Below are 26,922 nucleotides of genomic sequence, written 5' to 3' on the forward strand. Positions count from 1 at the left end.
AAAGTTTAGCGATGTATGAAGCAAAGCTCACTCATATGTCGCTTTGAAACCAAAAATCTGTTGGTCATTGAATCCACATGACCAAGTTAAACAAGTTTTATCGTTCGCTCAGAATCGCCCCGTCGCATCTTGACCTCTGTTCTGGAACCAAAATTTTGGCGAAATTTCACAGGCAAAAAGGCCCATTGTCTACAGTTCACAAAGAAGTCATTCAATATGATCAACTTGAACCCATTGCGAAAACTGCATGGGGGAATCTTTCGCCATCACGCAAAATTCCTGATTGTGTGTATTTTGCCTGCAAAAATTCGCAACACAATGGTAAATGAGACCTCACCTTTAGGACAATTTATTTAATGATTCCTTTATCCACAATGTGTTTAACAAAGCAGCATTTTGACCTACAGGAAGTGACTTGACCTCTTCTTGGAGAGCCATTAAGTAATATTTTTTAACTTATTGCCACATAACCAAGGCCTGTGGAATTTGTTTCGCATTGCTGTAGAATGGTGGCATTACAAGAACGTCTCCAACGAGAGCTCGTGGTTCATTCCTCATGGGCATCAAACCAGCATTCTTATGGTTACCAGCCCTGAATGTTAACTACTACGCCACACCATTTGGCTTGCAACCACATCCGTCATACCTAATTCTAACCTTTCGTTGTTGCTAACAACCTGGAGAGATAAATTTTCTTTATCTTTTTTCTTGTTTTAAACTGTCGAAACCCAATTGGCTCTTCAGGAGGAGGGTTGGACACTTCAGATTTAGTCAGTTATGTCTTCATCCAGGTCACTGTCTGGAGAGCCTCGGTGCCTGTATTCTGCTGTGTTGGACAAACGTTTCCAAGCATTGTCGGACTTGTTCCCCGTACTGAGGGACCTACCCAGGCGTTTCACTGCTCGCTCCTCAGAACCATCCTCTGTCGCAGCTTGACCTCTGTGTTCTGAAGCCTGATGATGGAGATCATGCCTCAGATTTTCCAGATTCAGTGCCCATGGTCCCAGCTTTTGCCAGTTCACTCTCTGGAAGGCCATGATGCAATGCAGATTGCCTCCAACCTATAAAAATATCATTGAAATAACATATGTGAAACATAATTCTAATATCCAAATTACTGTAGAAGTACCATTGGTGGTGCAAAGGGGTGGAACATTTCCTGAATTTCCAAAAACTTTCCAGGATTTTTGGAAACTTTCAGGAAGTTTTGGAAATTTTCCACCCCTTTTCATCCCTAAGTACCATAACCATAGTACTTAAGTCACTTACCTTCTTGGTTTTGCGATACTGAATGCCTCTCTCTGTATGGCGAATGTCTAAGTATTCTGGGTTCTGAGTATTCAGATCAGTCACAATATCTGCCCATCTGATTAAAAATAAGGTTAGAATATGTGCATCATTTATAATTTTACCAAATACTACAATTCAATAAAATGAACCATACTTTTTACAGTGGATTGCAGGGTGTTTCCTGCTTGGTTCGCCAATGAGAATCCAGTGTTCCATCTCATTAAGCGGCAGTGCCCCCCTGTAAAAAATAAATAAATAAACTTCATTCTTAATTTAAAGGGTTAGTTCACCCAAAAATGAAAATTCTGTCATCTATTACTTACCCTCATGCCGTTCCACACCCGTAAGACCTTCGTTAATCTTCGGAACACAAATTAAGATATTTTAGTTGAAATCTGATGGCTCCGTGAGGCCTCCATAGGGAGCAATGACACTTCCACTTCCAGATCCATTAATGTACTAAAAACATATTTAAATCGGTTCATGTGAGTACAGTGGTTCAATATTAATATTATAAAGCGACAAGAAAATTTTTTGAAGCCACTGCTTCAGGAAGCATCGGAGCACAAATGAATCAGTGTATCGAATCATGATTCAGATCGCGTGTCAAACTGCCAACGGCTGAAATCACGTGACTTTGGCGCTCCGAACAGCAGATTCGATACACTGATTCATTTATGATCTGATGCTTCCTGAAGCAGTGTTTTGAAATTGGCCATCACTAAATAAGTCGTTATTTTGGGGGGGTTTTTTGGCGCACCAAAAATATTCTCGGCGCTTTATAATATTCATATTGAAACACTGTACTCACATGAACCGATTTAAATATGTTTTTAGTACCTTTATGGATCTTGAGAGAGAAAGTGTCATTGCTCCCTATGGAGGCCTCACGGAGCCATCAGATTTCAACTAAAATATCTTAATTTGTGTTCTGAAGATCAACGAAGGTCTTACGGGTGTGGAACGGCATGAGGGTAAGTAATAAATGAACTAACCCTTTAAAGAAAAGGGTCTTGTAAAAGGTTAATAAATGTACTGTACACTTTCATGACTTTTCATACAGTAATACCAGTGCTCATCCTTATTGTTACAATATGAAAAGCCCAGGGTCAGTGTGAGAGGTTTTTTTTTTTTTTTTTCAGTAAATCTTACATTTGTTGACCTTGTAATCGTTGCCTTTCAAAAGTTTAGGTTCGGTAAGATCAAGGCTGCATTTATATGATCAAAATACAGTTAAAAAAAAGTAATATTATGAAATGTTACAAAACTGTATTATTAGAAAATGTAAAACATCTTTTTATTCCTGTGATGGTAAAGCTGAATTTTCAGCAGTCTTCAGTGTCACGATCATTCTGAGATCATTCTAAAATTCTGATTTGGTGCTCAAGAAACATTTATTATAATTATCAATGTTAAAAACAGTTGTGCTACTTAATATTTTTGTGGAAACTGTGATATATTTTTAAAAACTTTAGAAAGTTTAATATAACAGCATTTACTTTAAAAAGAAATATTTGAACAATTTCTTAACCCAAAAATTAATGAACCCAAACTTTTGAGCGATAATGTACATGTTTGTTTGCACTGAAAACCTAAACATTTGACATTCAAAAAATGAAAACATTTACATATTTTCTGGCATACATAAAAGTTAAATACTAAAAAATGAAATGTGTATTATTTGAAGGGCCAAGTAAAAACCTGAACTAAAAAAGGGGAAAAAATAATTGGTAACACTTTATTTTACAGTGTCCTACATGTTACATGTAGTTACTATAGTAATAACAAAAAATTATTACATGCAACTAACCCTAAACCAAACTTAATCATAACCATATAGTAAGCACATAATAATTAATATTACTCAGTACTTAAATGTATTATTACACTGTAACAAAGACACCTTAAAGGTGCCATAGAACATCTTTTTAAAAGATGTAATATAAGTCTAAGGTGTCCCCTGAATGTGTTGTCTGTGAAGTTTCAGCTCAAAATACCCCATAGATTTTTTTTATTCATTATTTTAACTGCCTATTTTGGGGCATCATTAAATATGCGCCGATTCAGGCTGCGCGACCCCTTTAAATTCTGGTGCTCCCTGCCCATGGAGCTCGCGCTTGCCTTAAACAGCATAAACAAAGTTCACACAGCTAATATAACCCTCAAAATAGATCTTTACAAAGTGTTCGTCATGCAGCATGTCTAATCGCGTAAGTATGCTATTTATTTGGATATTTACATTTGATTCTGAATGAGTTTGAGGCTATGCTCCGTGGCTAACGGCTAATGCTACACTGTTGGAGAGGTTTATAAAGAATGAAGTTGTGTTTATGAATTATACAGACTGCAAGTGTTTAAAAAATGAAAATAACGACAGTCTTGTCTCCGTGAATACAGTAAGAAAAGATGGTAACTTTAACCACATTTAACAGTACATTAGCAACATGCTAACAAAACATTTAGAAAGACAATTTACAAATAGCACTAAAAATATCATGATATCATGGATCATGTCAGTTATTATTGCTCCATCTGCCATTTTTCGCTATTGTCTTTGCTTGCTTACCTAGTCTGATGATTCAGCTGTGCACAGATCCAGACGTTAATACTGGCTGCCCTTGTCTAATGCCTTGAACATGAGCTGGCATGTGCAAATATTGGGGGCGTACATATTAATGAGCCCGACTGTTACGTAACAGTCGGTGTTATGTTGAGATTCGCCTGTTCTTCGGAGGTCTTTTAAACAAATGAGATTTACACAAGAAGGAGGAAATAATGGAGTTTGAGACTCACTGTATGTCATTTCCATGTACTGAACTCTTGTTATTCAACTATGCCAAGGTAAATTCAATTTTTAATTTTAGGGCACCTTTAAAGATGCAGTGTGTAAATTTTAGTGGCATCTAGTGGTGAGGTTGCGAACTGCAACCAACGGCAGCTCACCCCTCCCTTTTGAGCAAAATAGTGAAGCTATGGTGGCCGTCTGGCCAACACAAGTCAAAGATGTCATCAAAGAGTACGTTAGCCAGTCAAGCAATGTGGTTTCTTCTTACTTCTAACAAAGAACGGTCTCTGCTTCTAATAAACCAGACGACTACTACTACTTTGTGCGTATTTAACGTAGTTATGATGCAAGCTGCCTCTAAAAACACAAACGATTTAGAAGAACAACATAGTGATGAAACACGCTCTTAGAGTGTTTGTCCATTTAGGGCTGCTGTAGAAACATACCGGCGCAAAATGAGACTTGACATGGAGGGGGGGTCCCACGGTGTAGTTATGTATATTATATTGCATTTCTGTCAATAGATCCTCACAAATTTTACACATTGCACCTTTATTAATATTTTTAGAAATATTTTTTTCTTACAACCATAACCTGAATTTGATACATCCGAGCAGAAAATGAAAACCAAAGTTGCTGTATGATGTACCTGTATGCTTTGGCTGCTTTTAGTGGTGTAGCTTCATAGCCCACAGGACAGAAGTAATGATTCTGACAGTGGTAAATGTAGGCCATGGATTCATCTCGGAGTCCCTGCGTCAGCTTCAGCAGCGCCCCCTCAGCTAGAAAGAACAAACATGTGCTGCTACAATATGCTGCTCAAGTATTTTCATGACAGAATAATATTCTTTTATAATACATAAGCTATATCTAAACCTAAACAGAAGATTAGGTAAATATCAGACTGGATATTACATTTGAACTACTGTCTGCTGACTCTGCTCAACAAACTACATCAAAAGTGCATTTGTAGAACAATATGCTCTTGCAGCCTGTGTTCTTATGAAAAATGATTCAGAATTCACATACCTGTTTCTCCTGCTGTCTTGTGCTTCCCATGAGGTTTGTACAGAATATAAGAGCATCCCCGGACACGGAAATTTTCGTTGATTTGTCTGAACCATCTGCACCAATATAAAAATACATAATGTACAAAACAAATCAAAGTTTGGGGTCAGTAAGATTTTTTTAAGAAATACATTTATTTAGAAAGAATGCTATTAAATTGATCAAACGTGACAGACTTTTACACTGTTAAAAAAAATCATTTAAAAAAAAAATGTTCTTTTGAATGTTCACTTCAGAGAATCCTGAAAAAAAAAAAAATTTATCACCATTTTCACAAAAAGCAGCACAAATGCTTTCAACACTGATGGTGATAATAATAGAAACAAATAAGAAAAAATGCTTTTTAAGCACCAAACCAGCATATTTCCCAAACTTTTTAGTGGTAGTGTATATATTAATGTATGTTAACGCATTTGAGAAACTGTTAAAATACAAAATGTACAGTAAACTCACCGCATCAGAGTGGCATTGCCGGTGAATGGTCCAAACTTGATATCTTCAAATGGAGGCTGGAAACCAAGAATATTCAGGGCTTCTTCTTGAGAAATAGGTGGGAGACTGAACAAATCAATCCTAAAGGTTACTCTTTGCAATTTCTACCAGACCAGATTAGAAGTCTTAAAATAGATCAAATTAAAGTGCTATTTTTGCTCCTAAAAATACATATTCCTTGGTATATTTTTGAACGGTTTGTGTCAAGTCTCATGCATTAAATCAGCAAAGGCCTATCCAAAAACCCCATAATTTACAATCTGAAATTAGCCATCAAATGCAAAAGGTGTTGATAAGTTTCAGCAAGGAACATACCTGCCTGCTCCTAGAGTACTGTAGAGAAAGTTCCAACAAGAGACAAGTGAAGAGATTCCACATGATGTTTTATACTGGGGTCGGCTAATGCAGTACCTTGAACATCAGAGTGGACAGTTGTTAATCCAAAAAGTGGTTAAACTTGTACTTCTCGAGTCTCATTTCTCATTCCAGTGTGTGTATTACCATCTACGGAGGTCCAAGACTTTTCTCTGTTTGATCTCCTCCAGAGAAGCTTGTGGTGGGAGATCTTGCAGGTTTCTGCTAAGCCTGTCAGACGATTTCATTTTCTTAGAGTTGAACTTCTTTAAATTACCTAAGGAAAAACACACTAAATCCTTAAACAACATTCTAGGTAATATATTAGTCTCATGCTGTTCAAATTTACATTCACTTGTCAAGTAGGATATACTTGTTTCACTGGAATATATAAAAGACCCTTAAAATGCAGTGAATGAGGGCTTAGCTGGAGTTTGGATAAAGCTAAGCTCAATGTTAAGCTTCATTAAGCATATGTAGAGAGCATGATTATCATTCTGAATCTGTCCTGTGTTCTTCGTCTCGGCAAAGATTCCTTAGATCAGTAATCACAAAGTCTAACCATTTCTAGGCTCTGTTTGATCAGGCAGTGAGTGATGGCACACATCCAATGCATTCTCTTCTTCTCTCTATAAACTCTGAATCTGGGATTAATTACAAATTAACTAGGTGAAAACCATGTGACACCTGTGTCAGTGAGGTCATCACTGCAGTTACATAAAACACAGCAGATGGTCAGTATGAGCTCATTTTCCTGGCAAATTTTTGCTCAACAGCTTGTAGATTAAAAATGACCCTGTTATTTTAAATTTCACCATTAAGTTTACTCATAATAAAATTATTGTCATAATAAGCTTGAAGGTTAGTTCACCCCAAAAATGAAAATTCTGTCATTAATTACTCACTCTCATGTTGTTCCAAACCGGTAAGACTTTAGTTCATTTTCAGAACACAAATGAACATGTTTTTGATGAAATCTGAGAGATGTCTGTCCATCCATAGACTACCTTTGCAAAGTGATCTATGATTTAGGCTTTTGCTCACATATAAACATTGATCAGCAAACATAAACAGATGCTCAACCGAACCAGAATGACGCACAAGAACAAACCTCTTCTGGATGCTCAAATGTGCTGTGTAACCAATGAGGTTCATTCTAGTGTGTTATGCAGCACGTTTGAGCTTCCAGAAAAGGTTTGTTCTCGTGCATCATTCAAGTTCGGTTGAGAATCTGTTTATGCTCTTAAAGGTCCCGTTCTTCGTGATCCCATGTTTCAAACTTTAGTTAGTGTGTAATGTTGTTGTTAGAGTATAAATAAAATCTGTAACATTTTAAAGCTCAAAGTTCAATGCCAAGCGAGATATTTTATTTAACAGAAGTCACCTACATCGAACGTCCAGTTTGGACTACATCCCTCTACTTCCTTCTTTAATGACGTCACTAAAACAGTTTTTTGACTAACCTCCGCCCACAGGAATACACAAGAGTTGCGTTTGTAGAGTGTGTTTGTCGCCATGTCGTCGAAACGCTGTTATTTTCATCCCGCAGTCCAATCACCGGGTCTGATTCCGGCTCAAATTGATAGGGTAAAATTAAAGACATGTTTACAATAACATGAGCGTGCATCTCCACGTTATGGTAAGAGGCGTGACCTTTCCGGGCAAGATGCGCTAAACTGCTGTCGAATCACAACACAGGAACCGCTGGCACAATCAGAACTCGTTACGTATTTCTGAAGGAGGGACTTCATAGAACAAGGAAGTCATCAGCCCGTTTTTATGACAGTGGAAACAGCGGTATACAGATAAGTAAATTATGTGAAAAATACTGTGTTTTTTTACACGCGAAACATGAACACATGTTATATTGCACACTATAAACACAATCAAAGCTTCAAAAAAACACGAAAAACGGGACCTTTAAGAAAATTTGGACTAAACTGCTCATATGGATTAGTTTTACGATCTTTTTATGATCTTTTTGAAGCGTCAAAGATCAAATTTCAAAGGCAGTATGGAGGGACAGAAAGCTCTCAGATTTCATCAAAAAGATCTTCATTTGTGTTCTGAAGATGGAACGACATAAGGTTGATTAATTAATGACAGAATTTTCATTTTGGGGTGAACTACTAACCTTTAATAACCTTTAACAGCCTTTAATCTGACCAGACCTTAGAAAGCATGATGAAATATATAATACTATCAAATTTGATTAATGTTAATTAAGAAAAAAATAAATAAATGGAATTTCAAATTTAAAAATTTTTCTGTCCCTGCAACAGTATGTAGATGACTGAGATCATTTTAAAGAGACCCATACTTGTTCTGGTTTTCCGGGTTAAAACCGCATCAAAATCAGAGGTGTCAATCTCCCAGGCCAGCACAGGCTTGTTGCTGGATGACACAACCTCCATATCACAGTTCCCATCTAAAGACACACTTATGCCCCCTGAGTGGCTCTGGGAGGGGGTTGCAGTGTTGGTCTTGACTAATGATATCCCACTGTCTGGATTGGTTGGTGGCACATCTTCGGATGTGATGATGGGTCGGGCTCGGTTAAGCAGCGCATAGTCTGAGCAGACGGTGTAGAACTTCTCTCGAGAGTGTGTAACAGGGCAGGTCCAAGGAAGCTGGAGCTCTGCGCTGGAGGCCCGTCGCACCCTCAGTGCATCACGCGTCAACGGGCTCAGGAAGCTGCGCTCACGCTCATCCTCTCTGCCCGGGGCCCGTGATGGGGCCTCCTGATCAGTTCTAGCAGATACCTTGGCGCCTTCACTTTCCACAGTGTTAGGCATTGAACGGAGAACTGGGACGAAGGTTAAGAGAATAAGTTACAGGTGTACTCCCGCTGTGACGGCTTGGTCCCAGAAGAGAGCTCAAAGAAAGAATCTCATCCACTGACTACAAATAAGAATAAGACAGAAAGTGTAATAATAATAAGATATGAAAACTGTAAATATTGCTTAATATTTTTGTGGAAAACGGGTCTCTGTTTCATCCTTTTCTTGTCATAAGATTACAAAATTGATGCCAGGTTATGCCACACTGATGGCTGAATATAAATAATATTTTAAAATAGCTTTGAATTGAACAAAATTACAGCCATTTATGTAAACAAAAACAAAACACTTGGAATAATAAAAGTATGGTGGATTTTTTTTGCGAACTAAGGTGTGGTGGTGTGACACATTGTCTCCATCACCATGATTATTTATGATTATATAGTCCCACACTAGGCCAGAGAATGCTATTAACTGAAATGATTAAACTGACAACAGCTTTTAATAATGTTTAATCTTTAGACTAATGCTAAATGGTACCACATGGTTGAATTCCACCTTTATAATCACCGTCAACAACAACACCACCGTTTAGGTCATTTTTAATCGATGATGGTGGTTAGGCATCATTTCAGGACTAGATTGTAAGATAAATCGCTGCACTGTAAGTTTAATCCACTGAGAACACCATATAAATAATACAGATATGAATAACAGCTAAGCAGCATCAATGTAGCATCAATGGGAATGTGCATTCATAGCTCATATATTTATCCTTATTTAATTAACCATTATTAAAATAATATTAAAAATAATAAGAAACAATCACTGTACACCTACCTTGCTAATTCTGCAGGAATAATTTATATATACTGCGCTGCGCGACCTGGCTCAGTGTTTGATTGCCTAGCTGTGTTTTAACGGGCTCTACCAATCTCAAAGGCAGGGGTGTTGTACGACATAAAATGTTTAAATATTTCCTTTATCGGATTTAAACGGTCTATATAACACTGTACCGTATTACTGAGTAATTTCTAAGAATTTTTGTATAAAACATGTAATGTTAAGGCAGATAGTTTTGTAAATGAAGATAGTCATAAAGATAGTCCCACCTCCGTTGTTGAAATCGTTCATGGGAAGTAGAGCGTGGATGTCTTGAAAGTGGACTGAACTGCCTGTCAATGAACTAAACAAAAGCAGGTGCAAGACCGGGGCAGGTGAGCAATAAGAGTCAGATAAAGCGATTTTATGAAATATGGCTAAAATCCGAAGCGTGGTTCCATGTGAAACTATTAATTGAAAATATTTTCCCTGTTAAACGCATATACTTTTAGAATACTTATTTTGTAGTTTTGGATTTAACCTGCAGAAAGTTACCTGATCAAAATTTTGATTGTTGATGCATGACATCTTTAAAGCTATATATATATATATATATATATATATATATATATATATATATATATATATATATATATATATATATATATATATATATATATATATATATATATATATATATATATATATATATATATATATATATATATATATACAGTCCAAAAGTTTGAAACCACTAAGATTTTTAATGTTTTTAAAAGAAGTTTCGTCTGCTCACCAAGGCTACATTTATTTAATTAAAAATACAGTAAAAAACAGTAATATTGTGAAATATTATTACAATTTATAATAACTGTTTTCTATTTGAATATATTTCACAAAGTAATTTATTCCTGTGATGGCAAAGCTGAATTTTCAGCATCATTACTCCAGTCTTCAGTGTCACATGATCCTTCAGAAATCATTCTAATATGCTGATCTGCTGCTCAAGAAACATTTAATGTGTACAATTGTACAAAATATTTGTGTACAATATTTTTTTTCAGGATTATTTGATGAATAGAAAGTTCAAAAGAACAGTGTTTATCTGAAATCTAATCTTTTGTAACATTATAAATGTCTTTACTGCCACTTTTGATTGATTTAATGCATCCTTACTGAATAAAAGTATTAATTTCTTTAATTTCTTTTCAAAAAAATAAAAATAAAAATTCTTACTGACCCCAAACTTTTGAACGGTAGTGTATAATGCTACAGAAGCTTTGTATTTCAGATAAATGCTGTTCTTTCTATTCATCAAGGAATCCTGAAAAAAAAAGTACACAACTGTTTTCAACATTGAAAATAATCATAAATGTTTATTGAGCAGCAGATCAGCATATTAGAATGATTTCTGAAGGATCATGTGACACTGAAGACTGGAGTAACGATGCTGAAAATTCAGCTTTGCATCACAGGAATAAATTACTTTGTCAAATATATTTAAATAGTACACAGTTATTTTAAATTGTAATAATATTTCACAATATTACTGTTTTTTACTGTATTTTTAATTAAATAAATGTAGCCTTGGTGAGCAGACGAAACTTCTTTTAAAAACATTAAAAATCTTAGTGGTTCCAAACTTTTGGACTGTACTGTATATATATATATGTGTGTGTGTGTGTGTGTTAATCTTTTATCACGTCAAATATAATGTTATCACTACAAAATGATTTACAGAAAGTTTATGTCTCACCTTAAGAACAAATGGTGCAAGTACCAAGTACTGAGTTTGTTACAAATTACCTAGTAGTTACTAATCACCAGTGCTGGGTAGTAACTGATTACATGTAATCTGGATTACATAATCAGATTCCAAAAATTAAGTACTTGTAATTAGATTACATTACATTTTAAAGTAGGCTACTCGTAATCAGACTACAGTTACTTATTGATTACATAATTGCATGTTATTCTGACAATGGCAGTAAATTATTCGGAAATCATTGATTCTACTTCTTTGTTTCAGGGGAACCATTGACGTAATGTAATATTTAATGAACTTCATGTTAATAACAAAGCATAGAATATATTTTCTTTCTCTTTGTATATTTTATATCAATATGGTACAAGATTATCCTATTCAAATCAATGTGATAAACGATTTAGGATAAAAGTAATCTAAAAAGTAATCATAAAGTAGTCCGAATACATTACCTGAAATGAGTAATCTAGATTACATTACTAACTACAATTTTTGTCATGTAATTTGGAATCAGTAACTGACTATCATTTATAAGTAATGTACCCAGCACTGCTAATCGCCATAGATAACATCCCAACGATGTGTGTGATTAAGTATCCTTACTAGACTGATGTTTCTAGAATCTAACCAACATGGCTTGCAAGCTGCTAATAATCGACACAGACTGTGGCATAGATGATGCTCTGGCTATCATAGTTGCTCTCGCAGCTCCCGGTGTGAAGGTGTTGGGCATCACCTGCTGCTTTGGGAACACTGATGTGGATAATGTATGTCAGAATGTGATGCGAGTACTGACAGTCTGTCAACAAACCCAGGTCAGTACAATTAAAAGAGTATCAATACAACTATCAAGAACTAAGATGAGATTGCATTCTATTATATTGTTTTCCCTCAGATTCCAGTCTTCAAAGGGTCTGCTGGTCCTCTAGTTGGACCTGTGACACCGTTTAAAGATCACTTTGGCACGGATGGACTTGGAGATGTTCTGCAGAACTCTGAGATTTGGAAGAGGCAGATACAGAAAGAGCATGCCGTTCATGCCATGATACGACTGGTGAATGAAAACCAGGGAGAGGTAAGAAATAAACTAATAACCACCTTTAGTTACAGAATATTGTCTGAATAAAAAGAAATATTAAAGTACCTTTCAAGCACAATCCCCCGGTTTCACAGACTAAAATGACTAAAATGCATGAATATTAGACTAAATATTCCTAGAATAAAATGCATGAATATTTTCTTTTTTAATAAATATGCAAAAATGTCAACAATTCTGTGTTTTTCTGTCAATATGGGGTGCTGTGTGTACATTAATGAGGAAAAAAAAATGAACATAAATGATTTTAGCAAATGGCTGCAATATAACAAAGAGTGAAAAATTTAAGGGGGTCTGAATACTTTCCGTACCCACTGTATGTCTACGATACCCATGTCACAACTCGATACATATTACGATGCTGAACTCGCAATACAATATTATTGAGATACTCCAAGACATATTTGGGTTCTATTCATTTTGGGTGAACTATACACAACACATATTGTCACTATCCACAATATGATATTGTTACATTTTTATTCTTGACTGTCGCAAAGCCTGGTTCAAAAACTAAAAAAACAATGTGGTATTAATAGAGTATTCTTTACTGAAGATGGGCAAAAAAATTACCCAAATACTATAGAAGGGTTACAGCATACTTTCAAGAGGACAAAATGGCTTAAAATAAAACAAAAGATTTAAAATAAGCTAAAATAGCTAAAATGTAAGCTAGTATTTTTTTTTTTATTTGTTCCCTTAACTGCTATTTTTATTTAAAAATAAGGGTTGTAAAAGAATCTGATAAGTAATAAAAACCCTGTAATGAACTAGACAAGTCATGTGAATGCATTGGTAATAAAAACTGTAAACCCTGAAGTGTTGAAACATCTGGAAAAATGGAATTTTAGTATATTGCCACTCCTAGTTTCTATAAATAAAGTTTGAAAAGGGCAGATTTGTCATTACAACAGAAGTATCAATAAATATCTTGGGGCGCTATCATATATTGTTTTTAAAAATGGAGTCAAAAAGGTTAAGAACCACTGGGTAAGAATGTTTAAAAAGCAGTTAAAGTGACCTCTACTGAATGTTGTGATGCCATCTTGTGGTTGACAATGGAATGCCCTGTTTGTTTACATCCATAGGTATCTCTCATTGCTCTTGGTCCACTCACTAACTTGGCTTTGGCTGTTAGTTTAGACCCCACCCTCCCTCAGAAACTCAAAGATCTGTATATTATGGGTGGCAATATGGAAGGTAAGAAAATAAGCTGCTGTTCAGAAACTTGGCACCTTAAATGTGTACCTCCAAATTGTACTTTTTCTATCAGTGATTATGTATTATATAAAAAAACCAAGGCAGTGTTGAGAACAGCACAGCTCAGGACACGTACCCCAATCAGGACTCTTTCTATAAAGCTTCATCTCCCCACACTGTCCACTGTTAATCTTCCAGGGAAGGGAAACCTGACACCAACTGCAGAGTTTAATTTTAGTATGGACGCTGAATCAGCTTACATAGTTTTGGAAGAATATACCTGCCCAACACACATCGCAACCTGGGAGTTCACTTGCAGAAACAAACTGTCTTGGGTAAGAGCGTCCCAACATGAGCAAAATAGAGTCTTGAGCGAACATATTGTAGACCTGACAAACTTGTACGCTTCATATTTTTCCAGGAGTGTTTTGATGAGCTGGTCAATCAGGATACATCAGCTGCTCGATTCATGAAGAAGATAACCTCCAAGTGCTGGGCCTACTCAAGAGATTTCACCATCAAAAACAGAAAAGATGTGCTCTTTGGGCAAGGGTTTGTACCCTACGATGCCTTTGCTGTGGCAGCTTGTGTGGACAGCAGCGTGATTACAGAGAGTTTACAGTGTGCCGTACGTGTGGAGGTACAAGGTGTATTGGGACGAGGCATGATGGTTGTGGACCCAACCAACACACTGGAAAAAGGCCATCTTGCATTTGTGATGAGGACATGTGACCTTAAAAAGTTCAGCTTGATGCTCAAAGCTTCTTTGCAATTAGCATAGAAATAAGCTTCATTTCAATGCATTTGTACTACTGTACATGATTTCAATTTTAAAATGTAGAATCTTTTGAACTTTTAATGCTAGTGTTCCTGTTCACCCAAAAAAATCTGTTCTGTCATCATTCACTCACCCTCACATCATTCCAAACCCATATAAGACTTACTTTTTAAAACATAAATGATGTTTAATTAAATGATAAAATGTTACTATGGATTATGTTTTTATGAACTTTTTGAGACATCAAATTTTTGGTTGTATGGACTTTCAATGGAGGGACAGAAATCTCTCAGGTTTCATTAAAACATCTTAATTTATGTTTAGAAGATGAAAGATTGCCTGGGTTTGAAATGATGGCAATTACTTTCCCTTTAAGTAAATTCCAACTTGGGTAGAAATAAAACGAGAAATCAATATTCCAGCCTGATATGTTTATTTCAACCAAAGTGACCAAACGCTCACTCTTGAAGTGACAAATGAATGAACAACACAATTCAAGTTTTTTAAGCTCCCTCAAATTAAAAGCCAATTTCAGCAAATGAATTGTTTTGCATTAAGCAGAGGCCAATTAAAATAAATTAAAATCTCAACTTCTGAATGCTTTTACGGTTTGGCTTGGACTTGGAGGGGTTCAAATCAATGTGGTAATTGTAGTCTTAGCAACCACTTTTATCTTCCCAAATGTTAAATCAACCAAGAAGTGTGGCCAGAAAATGCTCTAGAATTAAATCATCAAACCAATATAACAGCATTGTAGGAGTGGGGTTTTACGCAAAGTGCTTATTTGAGGTTGAGTAACACTGCATCTTGCATTTTAATACAATAATACTGGACCATATATTTGAATTCCAAACAATGCAGTATTACTCAAAACAGGGAATCTCTAAAATGGTAAAGAAAAATACCCCTACTAGGGCAATGGCATTGGCATTAAACCAATGTCGTCAAACTTTCGTTCAATGTGTCAGTTAAAATTGAACTTAAGGCATTTTTATGATACCCCACTAAAATAAATAGTTCTAAATTTTGAGGGGGACTTGGAAATGCAACACTGGATTTCCAGTGGACATTTGTACCATTACAATTCAAGGTTTTTTCCAATCATTAAAATGATCTTGGTGTACATCATTCTATTCAACCATGAAAAATAAAACAAGATTAGAAACCACTGCATTTTCTGTTGCTCAATGAGGCTGTTCTGCCTCAGATGCCATTGTTGTCGGGGCTGTTAGGCCAGGGCTCTGAGTTCCAGCGATTGAGTGAGGGAGACCACCCCATGTTCCAGGGGTTGTAGGTGCGACCCATGTCGTTGGGGGCAGGTGTGGGCGGTGCAGTGTGGCTGACCAAATCAGGGAGAGTGGTGGAAGTAGGAGGGTTGAAGGAGTGCAGGGTGGAGTCGTTTCCAGTGGACCAGATGGACCTGCTGAAGGACCAGGGACTGCGTGCACTGCCCAAAATGGACTAAAGACAGGCAGAAAGAGAAAGACTATCATGTCATAACCTGCAAAGCTACATTTATATACAGCCACGGGAAATCTGAAACATGTTAAGCATCTGGCTTATTGCTATATATACACACACTACCGTTCAAAAGTTTGGGGATGTACGATTTGCTGCTCAAGAAACATTTCTTATCCATGTTAAAAATGGTTGTGCTGCTTTATATTCTTGTGGAAACTGATTACAGCATTTACTTGAAATCGAATTCCTTTGAAAATCTTTATGACCCCAAACTTTTAAAATAGTGTAGTATATAATGGCTCAATATTCATCTGAAAATAACCTTGATATCAAAAAATGCAGCGTCACTGAGATTTCAATATACATGATTGTAGTTTTAAATGTTCTCTAAAGGGCTTTTCACACTTGAAATAGTTAACCCTGGGTTATTGTAAACCCCAGGTAAACGGAATCTTGGGTTTTCTTGCTTCATGTTTCACACTGCTTATACTTCACCCGGGTTAACACTTAATCCTGGATATTTCTAAACTGACATTTCACACTGTACATTCCTAAACGTCCTTATTTGCATATCTTCACTGCAGATGTCGCGTTTTCTGACGCCGTTTTACATTTTTCCCCTCAAATGCTGAAACTACCGTTTATACAACACGCGGTGTTTCCGTGACTGTCCAAAGCACGTTATTATGAGTACATGATTGGTTGTCGGTTGCTAAGCATCTAGTCTTAACATTCTAACACCGCTCCGTTTCACACTGTACAATGTTGGCACGGCAATGAGAGGTTAACACTGCAAAAACACAGTGCTAACCCTGATCCCTGATACTAACTTTCTTTTACCCGGGGTTAAAAGCTGTGTTTTGAAGGACGATAACCCAGGGTTAAGCACAGTGTGAAAAGCCCTTAAGGGATTCAAAGGTGTCCATCTGAATGAGACAAGCTGACAAGAAAGAGATATCTTACAGTTGTTGGAGTTGCTGGGGATCCAGTGCTGGTAGCCCAGGAATTACTAGGCTCAGTCTCCCAGATGGATGGGGACACTGGAGTGTAATCAGGCCAACTCTGCTGGGGCTCTGAACTCTTGGGAACGGTCATGCCTCTGAAAACTAATAGAGAGAGAATAAACATAAAAATTGGATACAGTGGCATTGCAAACTTGATTTAAGCATTTTATTTTAAAATTAGAATTTAAAATGTAAATTGGTTTTTGCATACCTCCAGAGAGGTTAAGTGGGTTGTTGGGTCCAAAAGCAGAGAAAGCATTAACTGGACCAAAACTGGGGCTGCTGGTGGTGTCTATTGGGCTCCACAGTCCAGAGCTTAAAAAAAAAAAAATGCACAATGACATTATAAATACACTTGTAAAATCAGATGGGGAAGATGATTAAGCAATGTTTCATTAAGAAGGGACTGCACCTGTCAGATCCATCACTCTCCACTGATGTCATGTGAGACAGTGTCACCTTCCCCAGACTGTCAGCTTTACTAGCTGAGCCACTGCCACCTGTGAAAACAAGAGCACACCACTTGTATAACATTTACGTATAAATGTGTTGCAAGGGGCACTTTAAAAATAAATCTGTTAATGGTATCGGCCTCAAATTTCCTGATTGGTGCGCAACTACATTAAAGTTGAACCATAATCATCATATTTAATAGACACACTCACCAGGGCTTTTGTCATAGCCAGCAGCCACAGCTGCAAAAGTTGGATTTCCATTTTGACCAGGCAAAGAGGCCGACTTGGTGAGCTTATTCCCTGGAGCCTTCTTTAAAGTAGCCTCGCTATAAAAATATACAAGAAGAATACGTCACTCAGGGATGCCTTGAAGGCAGTTACCCAAATGAGTTCTAGTAGTATGTGCACTTTAAAGCACACGCCAGTTGAAGTTACCTGGTGGTGTGGAGCACGCTGCTGTAGCTTCCACGAGGCACCAGGCTGGGGGAGGTTGGGGGTGGGGAACAGGTTCTGGAGATGAGAGAACTGGGTCCTTTCAGGAAGGGGTCTGCATGCATGGTCTGCATAGATATCTGCTGAAGACTGTCTGCTGCTGATAAGACATGAGACAAATATTTAAATTTTGGAATATAAGAACACAAAATAGCAAGCTGACTCACAAACAAGCCCAGGTTATACTACTCATTACTTACGATTGCCAGTTTTGTTGAGAGGAACATCCCATTCTGGTGGGGGGGACTCTTTCTCTCCTTCTGATCCACTGCTATGACCCAGCTCCGACATGGAGCCATTGGATACAAACTTTCCAAGTGGAGATAGCCGGTCATCACCCATCTTCCCACTGACTACTAGGACAGACACAGTAAAATTATTTCCAAATGGTTTATACAGTTAACAGTGATTCAAAAGTTGTGTGGAAAAGCTGAAATTTGACACGTACGTTTGCCCAGAGCTCGTGGTTTGGAGAAGCTGTGAATTCCTGTATTGGCAAGGGTTTTGGTGAAGGTCTTGCGCTGCTTATCCTGTTTTTCCAGGGGTGTAACGTAAGGGAGTTCTAGAGAGCTGTGTAGAAAAAATTAAGACAATGATATTAAACTGATTTGAGTAATAACAGAGATTGTGCAAGTTTGATGCAAAACAATATATATTTATAATCAGTATTCTAAGTTACAGGTAAAAGGCTCACTGGAAACTTCAAGGCCTAAAAGATGAAGTGTTTTATTTCTGCCCCACTAACGGAACCTCGGGTTCCTCAAATAAAACCTCTGGCCCCTTCCTCTAAAGGCCCTGATATACTTCAAGGGAAATCAAAGAACAAATGGGTGTGCTGCCATTTTGAACAAAATCAGGACAAAATTTAGCTTGTTTGGAGTCCGTTTCGGCTCAACCATTGTGTAAACATCAAGGAAAATCTGGCTGTTAAACACCTATGAACCGCCATTGGTCATGATAGTGGGTAAATAGGCTCCACCTTATTTGACATGGATAGCTTGCACTGTGAATACACTGGAAAGATGCTTTATAGTTGAATTTGAAGCTTTAATTGTAATTGAAATTCTGATTCCTAAAATTTAAGTACAACTTTACAACACTGACACTGACATAGTGAAACTGTTTTTTTTTTCTCTCTGTTTAATACAGCTTTGAAGTAATTTGTATTAAAGCGCTATATAAATTAGGGCTGTGTATTGCCAAGAATCTGGAGACACGGCACGTTTCACGATACAGGGGTTACGATACGATATATTGTGATATATTGCGATACTGTAAGAAAGGCAATATATTGTTTTATTTAATGTTTTATAAGAAAGAGGATCTAATTTTAGAAAAAACTGTCATAAAGAACACACCACCATATGCAAAAAACCTGACAAATAAACTTTATTTTATTTAATCAAGACTATTATTTGCATTTATATCACAAATCACTAATTTGTGCAATCTAAGTAAAGGATTAAGTGCAGGATTATTTAGGTGTATGTTTTAAAGGTTCATAGAATAGCAGTTTTTAATTTCTAAATTATTTAACAACAGAAAGTCATCATAGTCCGTTCCATGACCGCATGACTTTTTCATATTTGATACTGTAAAGCTGCTTGCTTTAAAGCAGTCTTTTGTTTAAAGTGCTATTTAAATAAACATGCCTTCACTGAAGTGCTGAACACAGCTGGCGCAAATATATATCCACATCGCTATGATCAGATGCTTTCTTTCTGCTGTCATTTTTATTGTGTGTTTATTTTGTTATTGAGAGGAAAGCGTGCAGTACATATTACATATTCTATTGAAACGCAGCGTGGATGGCGTCAGGATGTTAAGTGAGCTCTCAGATTCAATGCCTTTCCCGAGTACTGGATTTTAACATGGCCTATTTTGCAAATAACATGACTCTTGTTGATCTCCATGTGGTTTCTTTAGTTGAAGCCAAAATGAGTCCACATGAGCTCGCGGCGGAAGCCAGAATAATTCTATCATCTTGTGAGCTGGGTTTGCTAATGCTAACGCCAGTGACTCACGCGCCTTGCTCTTCTCCGCGTCAGTTTTATGTTCTGAGATAACACTGCCATCTAGTGACTAGCGGTTGGAGTTAAACCAAACACAAAGTCATGAATCTTGGATGTAAATAAATAAATAAATATATATATATATATATATATATATATATATATATATATATATATATATATATATATATATATATATATATCGATACAGTTTTTTGAGAATCGATACAGTATCACCAAACATCGCAATATTGATGTGTATCGATATTTTCTTACACCCCTAATATAAATTAACAAGACTTGACTGGAGTGCCAAACTGCAGAGCTGGTGCAAGCTTAGCCACGTTGCTATGATCAGCGATTTCTTAACCGCACTTTTCTCACTGCTGTCATTGTTGTGTTATTTAGAGGATTGCGTGCAGCACATATTCATCTAACATCGCACCCAGCAGCTTCTGCAGACATCCCACCTCTCCCAGAAGTTCAGTGAGTCTGGCAAATTGATAGTCTCCTGGACGCCTGCAAATTATATAAAATATCCCAGAAATTGTTCCCTCCAAATCCCCATACACCTATCTTGAACGCAATTTCAACAAACCTGGATTTTTCAACTTGGTTCTCCTTCTTTGTGGTTGGTTGTTTCTTAGTTTTTGGTTTAGTAGGGAAGGGAGTAATTTCTTCTCTTTCTTTTCCACTGTCCAATGACAGTGTTTTTCCTTTCATCTTCACTGGCTCCTGGTTAATAAGACAAATCGTAGTCAAAAAGTGCATCTAAAAAGCAACTAAAAGCAAGTTTTTTTTTGTTTGTTTTTTTAAGTGCTCTGGTTGGTCTAGTATGTCTCGTGTATGTACCTCTTTAATATTGGCCTCCATGTCTGGGTTAGAGGTCTCTGTGGTAGTAGAAGAGCTGTCATCATTGTCTGCCAGTGGTTCTTTTAATTCTTCTCCTTGAGCCTTTCCCTTTGTTTTCCTCTCTTTCTCCTCTTTCTTCTTAAGAGCTTTTGTTTTATTTTTCACTTTCCCTTTTGATTCAAGCACTGAAAAACAAGTAAATTGTGCAGAAGTTATACTGTGCATTTTGCAAATTACACTGAACTCTCGGACAAACACCTGGCACAGTAAGTTGAATGTAAATCTATTCTGTTATAGATCTATATTGTTATATATTACCTTTGTTTTGTGAGAACTGTTGTGAATTGTGTTCTAAAGACACACTATTGGCAGAAGACTCAGGCCTGTCAAGATCTTTATCCATGGCTACCAGGAGTCGGCTGTAATCCTGATCTTCTGTACTGTTGGCCCTTGTGCTGTTGGACTGTGAGGGTGTTGAGCTCGGGAGGTCCTCCAGGAGGCCCGAGCCCTGCTGCTGTTGTTTGGAACTCCGGGCCTTTCGGTTAGTCAACTGATTGAGTCCTTGGCCACTATCTTTATTGAGCGGAAAGGTTGAAGAAGATTGCATAGATCCAGAGCGGCCTGAACCAGATCTGGGCTTGCTGTCTGGCAGAACACCATTGCTGTTGGAAGTGGAGTGTGGACCACCCTGCCGACCCCCAGCCCGCCCACCAACGGTTGACCCGTACATTCCTCTTGTCGAGTTCTGGTTTGAGTCGGCAAAATCATTCAAGCTGCAACAGATTAATTGTATTTCGTAAAACTCAGATAAAAAGATGCAGAGTAAATCAGAGAGAAACAAAAATGACATTGCTTTTTTATAAATTAAAAAAATTCCTCACTCACTTAGGATCACTTTGAATTCGTACAATTTCCCTGAGATCAAAAGGTTTTCCAGTCTCCATGGGAGAGTTGGATTCCACAGACAGCCGTCGTTTGAAAGGCTCCCATATTCCCTGGGCCTCCAGATAGGCAGTAGCGATGACCAGCAGGAACATAGAGCTAGAGAAATATCACACTGTTATTCATTTACAGATAAAGAGACAAGTACTTTATTAATCCCACATGTTAAAATATATAGAATTATTATACATTAAACAGAATTAGAAAGATCATACTAATACACTAAAAACACAACGCTCAATTTACATAATATACATAGGCCTACCTATAGCAAAAAATACTTTAACATGCCAAAAATGAATGTCAGTGTTTCATACTTTATTCATACTTGAATTTTAGGCCTAACCAACTCCAATACTCTACTTTTCAAAAGTTTGGGAAATTAATAGTTAAGTATTAATAGTTTACATTACTTTTTCATTGAATAAACCTGAAAACAAAATTAGCAGAACAACTGTTTTCAACATTGATAATAAGAAATGTTTCTTGAGCATCAAATCAGTATATTAGAATGATTTCTGAAAGATGATGTGCCACTGAAGACTGGATTAATGGATGCTGAAAATAAAATAACTGCTGTCTTGGTGATCATAAAAAAAAAAAAAAAAAAAAAAAAAAAAAAAAATAATCTTACTGACCCCAAACTTTTGAATGGTAGAGTACGATTTTTTTGTTTGGGTTTTTTTTTTATCCCAAAGAAAGAAACCCTATAAAACTGCAAAAAAGCAGTGGACAATTAATTCTAAAAATCAGAATTGTAAAAAAACAAATCAGAATTTTGTGCAGTGTGAACAAAGGCTTAGTTTGTGTTGTGTAATGTTTATAAGACTTTATGAGTATGAGTTTAGACTTAGCAATCAGGTGACCAAATATGAGAAATCAGACCTCATAATGAGGGAGACGATGATGTAGAGCTCCAGCTCCCAGTTGGGTCGGGGAAGGGTTTCAGCACACACTGCCAACATGTGATATGGCAATGATGCATTCAGTACAAACGCAAACACTGAGCCCCCCGCAGTCACCAACTTCAGCTCCCGGATCACTCTGGATGATGTGAAATCTGGTGTAAACCTGCACATCACAATATAGACAAGAGTTAATCACCTTTGTTCAACTGCTATTTATGATCAAACTCTCTAAAATAAGGCATAAATGAGAATGAAAATCACATTTTAGCAAGTACCTATGTTTTAAAGACATTATTAACACAATGTTTACTTTTTGTTAAAAAAGGGTAGCCATAAAAAAAACACTCACAGTATGACGAGGTCTTTTGAAGTGTTTGGTTTGAGTGCAAATTCTTCACAGTTGAGAACTTTGAAGCCATAACCCTCACATGCGTTGCCACTGATCTCCATAGATCGAATGTGAATCGGGAGAAGCCCTGTGTTCTCCAGCCTGAAAGTCCTTCGAAGAGTGAAGTTTGGTTCCTTGGCTTTAACTTAAAGAATTCGGAAAACACACATTCAATCAGTATAATAAGTAAGTGAATAGAAAGGTATAAAATATCAAACTATCTGTTAACAACGAAAACATCAGAATTTTTATTTAATTTTGACACTCACCATCTGAACAGTCTTTGAGGAATGCCTCAGTAAGTTTAAACCTAAGAGAGCTGCCGAGACCTGGGGCTTTACCAGCTAGTCTCAGACTCTCTGTGGTGCCTTGACCATGAACCATGATCAGGTCTACTATTGTCAGGTTGTTCCTGTGCAAAGATGACAAGGGTAATGTGCAACAGCACTCTCATAACATTTTATTTTCAGTGCTCATTTTGCACACTAAACTTACCTGACGACTAGCAGAGAAGAGACACTGTGATTGGTAATGGGTCTGAACCTCACATTGAAGGACTTTACTTCCCCGGGCATAAGGAGCACGTTGTATATGTAGGGCCGAGTCAAACCTTCAACAAAACCTGTGGAACTCTTCAACACTGAAGACTGAGAAATGTACAGAAATCATTAGCACCAGAGACACACCACTACCACTGTGCAGCAATTCTTGATTTGGGTGGATATCATGAAAGGAATTTTACAATGTAGAAGAATTAAGTTAAACTGATTCAATTATACAATGAAATGTCACTACATGGTCACAATAAGTCTTTGTTACTTACATAATTTTTATGGACCTGGAATTCCAGTGTATTTGTGTCAATGTTGATGTTGGACAACTTTCCTAAAGGAAACCTTTAAGGAACAACAGGAAAGAAACATCAGATGAAATCAGTTTTAGTGCTGCACAATATTGCAAAAGAACTGACATTGCAATATTTTGTTTTTCATATTTTGATATGAAAAATACAGGATTTTTCTCCAGATTACTAGCTCTATTTGGAAAGAATGAATCATTTTAGTTATTTCGCTGATTTTGTAGGTGAGTGCATTTAAAGTGGACAAAGTTTTAAAAAATGCCTTCTTCCACTTGAGATTTCATAGGCCACATTACCACTGTTTTTGACCAATTCAATGACTATAAAAATAATTAGTAAATTGATGTACAATTTTTTATTATTAATAATAAACAGCAGCCTTTGTGATTTCATAAATCACCCTATGCCATAATGTGATTTTGAATTTATTTAGATATACAGTGGCAAGAAAAAGTATGTGAACCACTTGCAGAATCTGTGAAAATGTGAATAATTTTAATAAAATAAGAGAGATCATACAAAATGCATGTTATTTTTTTTATTTAGTACTGTCCTGAGTAAGATATTTTACATAAAAGATGTTTACATTTAGTTCACAAGACAAAAAAATAGCTGAATTTATTAAAATAACTCCATTCATAAGTATGTGAACCACTGATTGTTTACTGTGTGTGGTTACCTGGATGATCCTCCAGGTCCTGCAGATTCTTCAGATTTCAAGCATTTTTTGCATATTTGAACCCTTTACAGCAGTGACTGAATGATTTTGAGATCTGTCTTTTCACACTGAGGACAACTGAGGGACTCAAACTCAACTATTAAAAAAGGTTCAATTATTCACTGATGCTCCAGAAGGAAACACGACGCATTAAGAGTCGAGGGGTGAAAACTTTTGAACAGGATGAAGATGTCAAAATTTTTCTTATTTTGTTTAAATATAATTGTTTTTCATTTAGTACTGCCCTTCAGAAACAACAGAAGATACTTGCATGTTTCCCGGAAGAAAAATGAAGTACAATTTACCTTGATATTTGAATTCAAAAGTTTTCACCCCTTGGCTCTTAACGCATCGTGTTTCCTTCTGGAGCATCAGTGAATGTTTGAACCTTTTTTAACAGTTGTGTTTGAGTCCCTCAATTGTCCTCAGTGTGAAAAGACGGATCTCAAAATCATTCAGTCACTGCTGTAAAGGGTTCAAATATGCAAAAAAAATGCTTGAAAACTGATGAATCTGCAGGACCTTGAGGAATTTTCTGAAGAACAGAGCTCAGTTTAACTGCTCAGGACAAACAAGAGACTCATGAACAACCATCACAAAACAAAAAAAACAAAAGTTGTAGATCATCCAGGTAACCACACACAGTATTAAGAATCAGTGGTTCACATACTTATGAATGGGGTCAAATTTATAAATTCAGCTATTTTTTTGTCTTATGAACTAAATGTAAACATCTTTTAATGTACAATATCTTACTCAGGACAGTACTAAATAAAAAATATATTCACATTTTCACAGATTCTGCAAGTGGTTCACATACTTTTTCTTGCCACCGTATTATGTTTTTTTAAGTCCATAGAAAGTTTCAGAAGAATACAAAATAATAAAGTGTAATAAAAATGTCTTCCATGTACATTTACTGTACATATTGTTCTTTCAATTCTGGTTTCTAAAGACTGGTCAGCTACAAATACATTTGACAAATGTTTCTCCTCAGGTTTACACATCTAACACTACTCTATTAGTAAAAAAAAAAAAAATACATAATTTATCTATGCAAAAGAAATATTATTTTCTTATGTGTATTCAATCAATGCTACTGCTTATACATGATCAATTTAGTTAATCTTACATAAGTTGCAAAGATTCCTTTACATAACTTTCATTCATGAGAAAATGTCATTTGTTTTTTGGCATATAGATATGTGTGTAACCATAGCATGTATTGAAAACATATTTTCTAGATATATATATATATATATATATAAATACTACCTTTTACATTTTATTACTGAACATTGGGCCACTCTCTGTCATACACTTGGTGAAAAACTGTATGTTATGTTTTTCTCTCTCTCTGATGTTTCAAAGCTAATCTACAAAAGCTGTGAGAGGCAACTTGGAAACAATGATTTCTTTCTGCAGTCAAGGTCAGTTGGATTGGGAAGAGTTTTAGGGAGTCAGATAAGATACATACGTCAGGTGGGCGTATTATCGGATGTTGAGAAAGACCAAGGTGGATGAAGGTGAAGTGGAAAATGTACATATACGATAAAAGGAAGTAGGAGGCCTTATGACAATATGTTCATTTGTTTATCCAATCAATTTTGAAAGTCTTTGTTCAATGAAAAATTAATGTGTGACTTAAAATTTTACATACTTTAAATACTCTGTTTTGCTTAGAGCTCATTTTGTAGCTCTCTAAGGTATGTTTTGGTTTTAAGAAAGACTACTCTGAATTTGGATTTTCAGAAATAAATTTGGTTTGATAATTTTACTACTGAGTGGCCTGACTTTAATCTTATAGGTGAATTTCCACCACATTTAATACAAAGTAAAATATTATCTGGAGATTTATTTATTCTTTTTTTCAATTTAATTTAGCAAGCTATATTTTGTTTTCATATAATATCATACTTGAGGATTTTTCCTATTAGTTCGGATATTTACTTGCCCTGCCAAAAATTTCACTGGCCTTGCTACAAAAAAATTTGAATCAGTATTGCTAATGTTTCATTATTTTAGTAAATGTAAGTGAGCTATGTTTATATTCTGATTTTAAATTGTAATTTTTTTTATTTAACATGTTAACCTGTACCCCACTTTATTTTTTTACTGACACCTTCCTGTTCATACTGTTTTAATCCCTCATTTCTTTAAACAAACCTCTCACTTACCCTTCTCTGCCTTTCCCCATCTTAAAATAACATTTAAATGATCTTACGTGGACTTACTTTTCAAAATTAATTATAAAACAATCGCTCCTGGCAACAGGGATAGGTAGTACAGCATTTTTGCTTATCAAACAATTTATGAGATTAATACCATGTTTTTCTCCAAAAATCACTATATAAAGTCAGTTGGAGGGCTTTCAGTATGAATGAAACTGACATTACATGAG

General features: G+C 36.2%; 3 protein-coding genes across 8 annotated transcripts in view; 1 reads left to right on the forward strand and 2 right to left on the reverse strand.

The window, feature by feature from the left end:
* Window positions 1-324: 324 nt before the first annotated feature.
* On the reverse strand, window positions 325-9,904 carry LOC125273929 (basic immunoglobulin-like variable motif-containing protein). 2 transcript variants are annotated; one of them, XM_048199763.1, is made up of 10 exons: window positions 9,882-9,904; window positions 8,310-8,890; window positions 6,137-6,266; window positions 5,951-6,046; window positions 5,597-5,701; window positions 5,105-5,199; window positions 4,725-4,857; window positions 1,445-1,528; window positions 1,270-1,366; window positions 325-1,061 (listed from the first exon to the last, which is right to left on the reverse strand). In XM_048199763.1, the coding sequence occupies exons 2-10, from the start codon at window positions 8,782-8,784 to the stop codon at window positions 768-770; spliced, it is 1,509 nt and encodes a 502-aa protein (XP_048055720.1). In that variant the 5' UTR covers window positions 8,785-8,890; window positions 9,882-9,904; the 3' UTR covers window positions 325-767. The 2 variants fall into 2 exon arrangements, with proteins under 2 accessions (XP_048055720.1, XP_048055719.1); XM_048199762.1 differs by lacking the exon at window positions 9,882-9,904 and adding an exon at window positions 9,610-9,740.
* si:ch211-201h21.5 (uncharacterized protein LOC555526 homolog) lies at window positions 9,328-14,846 on the forward strand. Of its 2 annotated transcripts, none has more exons than XM_048199766.1 (6): window positions 9,328-9,433; window positions 11,977-12,171; window positions 12,252-12,431; window positions 13,541-13,652; window positions 13,851-13,987; window positions 14,074-14,846. In XM_048199766.1, exons 2-6 carry the CDS (start codon window positions 11,989-11,991, stop codon window positions 14,431-14,433), a joined length of 972 nt encoding a protein of 323 aa, XP_048055723.1. In that variant the 5' UTR covers window positions 9,328-9,433; window positions 11,977-11,988; the 3' UTR covers window positions 14,434-14,846. The 2 variants fall into 2 exon arrangements, with proteins under 2 accessions (XP_048055723.1, XP_048055722.1); XM_048199765.1 differs by lacking the exon at window positions 9,328-9,433 and adding an exon at window positions 9,859-9,986.
* tmem131 (transmembrane protein 131) overlaps window positions 14,847-26,922 on the reverse strand; it is a 41,008-nt gene continuing 28,932 nt past the window's right edge. For 2 of the 4 annotated variants that reach the window (XM_048199758.1, XM_048199761.1), the window contains 17 exons: window positions 23,768-23,840; window positions 23,440-23,591; window positions 23,214-23,356; window positions 22,906-23,089; window positions 22,534-22,719; window positions 21,592-21,747; window positions 21,025-21,479; window positions 20,707-20,891; window positions 20,453-20,589; window positions 18,291-18,412; window positions 18,043-18,198; window positions 17,786-17,942; window positions 17,561-17,676; window positions 17,308-17,395; window positions 17,107-17,210; window positions 16,855-16,997; window positions 14,847-15,891 (listed from right to left, as the gene is read on the reverse strand). In XM_048199758.1, coding sequence (XP_048055715.1) covers window positions 15,634-15,891; window positions 16,855-16,997; window positions 17,107-17,210; window positions 17,308-17,395; window positions 17,561-17,676; window positions 17,786-17,942; window positions 18,043-18,198; window positions 18,291-18,412; window positions 20,453-20,589; window positions 20,707-20,891; window positions 21,025-21,479; window positions 21,592-21,747; window positions 22,534-22,719; window positions 22,906-23,089; window positions 23,214-23,356; window positions 23,440-23,591; window positions 23,768-23,840 — 2,815 coding nt within the window. In that variant the 3' untranslated portion in view covers window positions 14,847-15,633. The remainder of the gene's footprint in view (window positions 15,892-16,854; window positions 16,998-17,106; window positions 17,211-17,307; window positions 17,396-17,560; window positions 17,677-17,785; window positions 17,943-18,042; window positions 18,199-18,290; window positions 18,413-20,452; window positions 20,590-20,706; window positions 20,892-21,024; window positions 21,480-21,591; window positions 21,748-22,533; window positions 22,720-22,905; window positions 23,090-23,213; window positions 23,357-23,439; window positions 23,592-23,767; window positions 23,841-26,922) is intronic. The other 2 variants (XM_048199759.1, XM_048199760.1) reach the window with 2 other exon arrangements.

This window comes from Megalobrama amblycephala, linkage group LG8 (assembly GCF_018812025.1).
Source record: "Megalobrama amblycephala isolate DHTTF-2021 linkage group LG8, ASM1881202v1, whole genome shotgun sequence".
Classification (NCBI taxonomy): Eukaryota; Metazoa; Chordata; class Actinopteri; order Cypriniformes; family Xenocyprididae; genus Megalobrama; species Megalobrama amblycephala.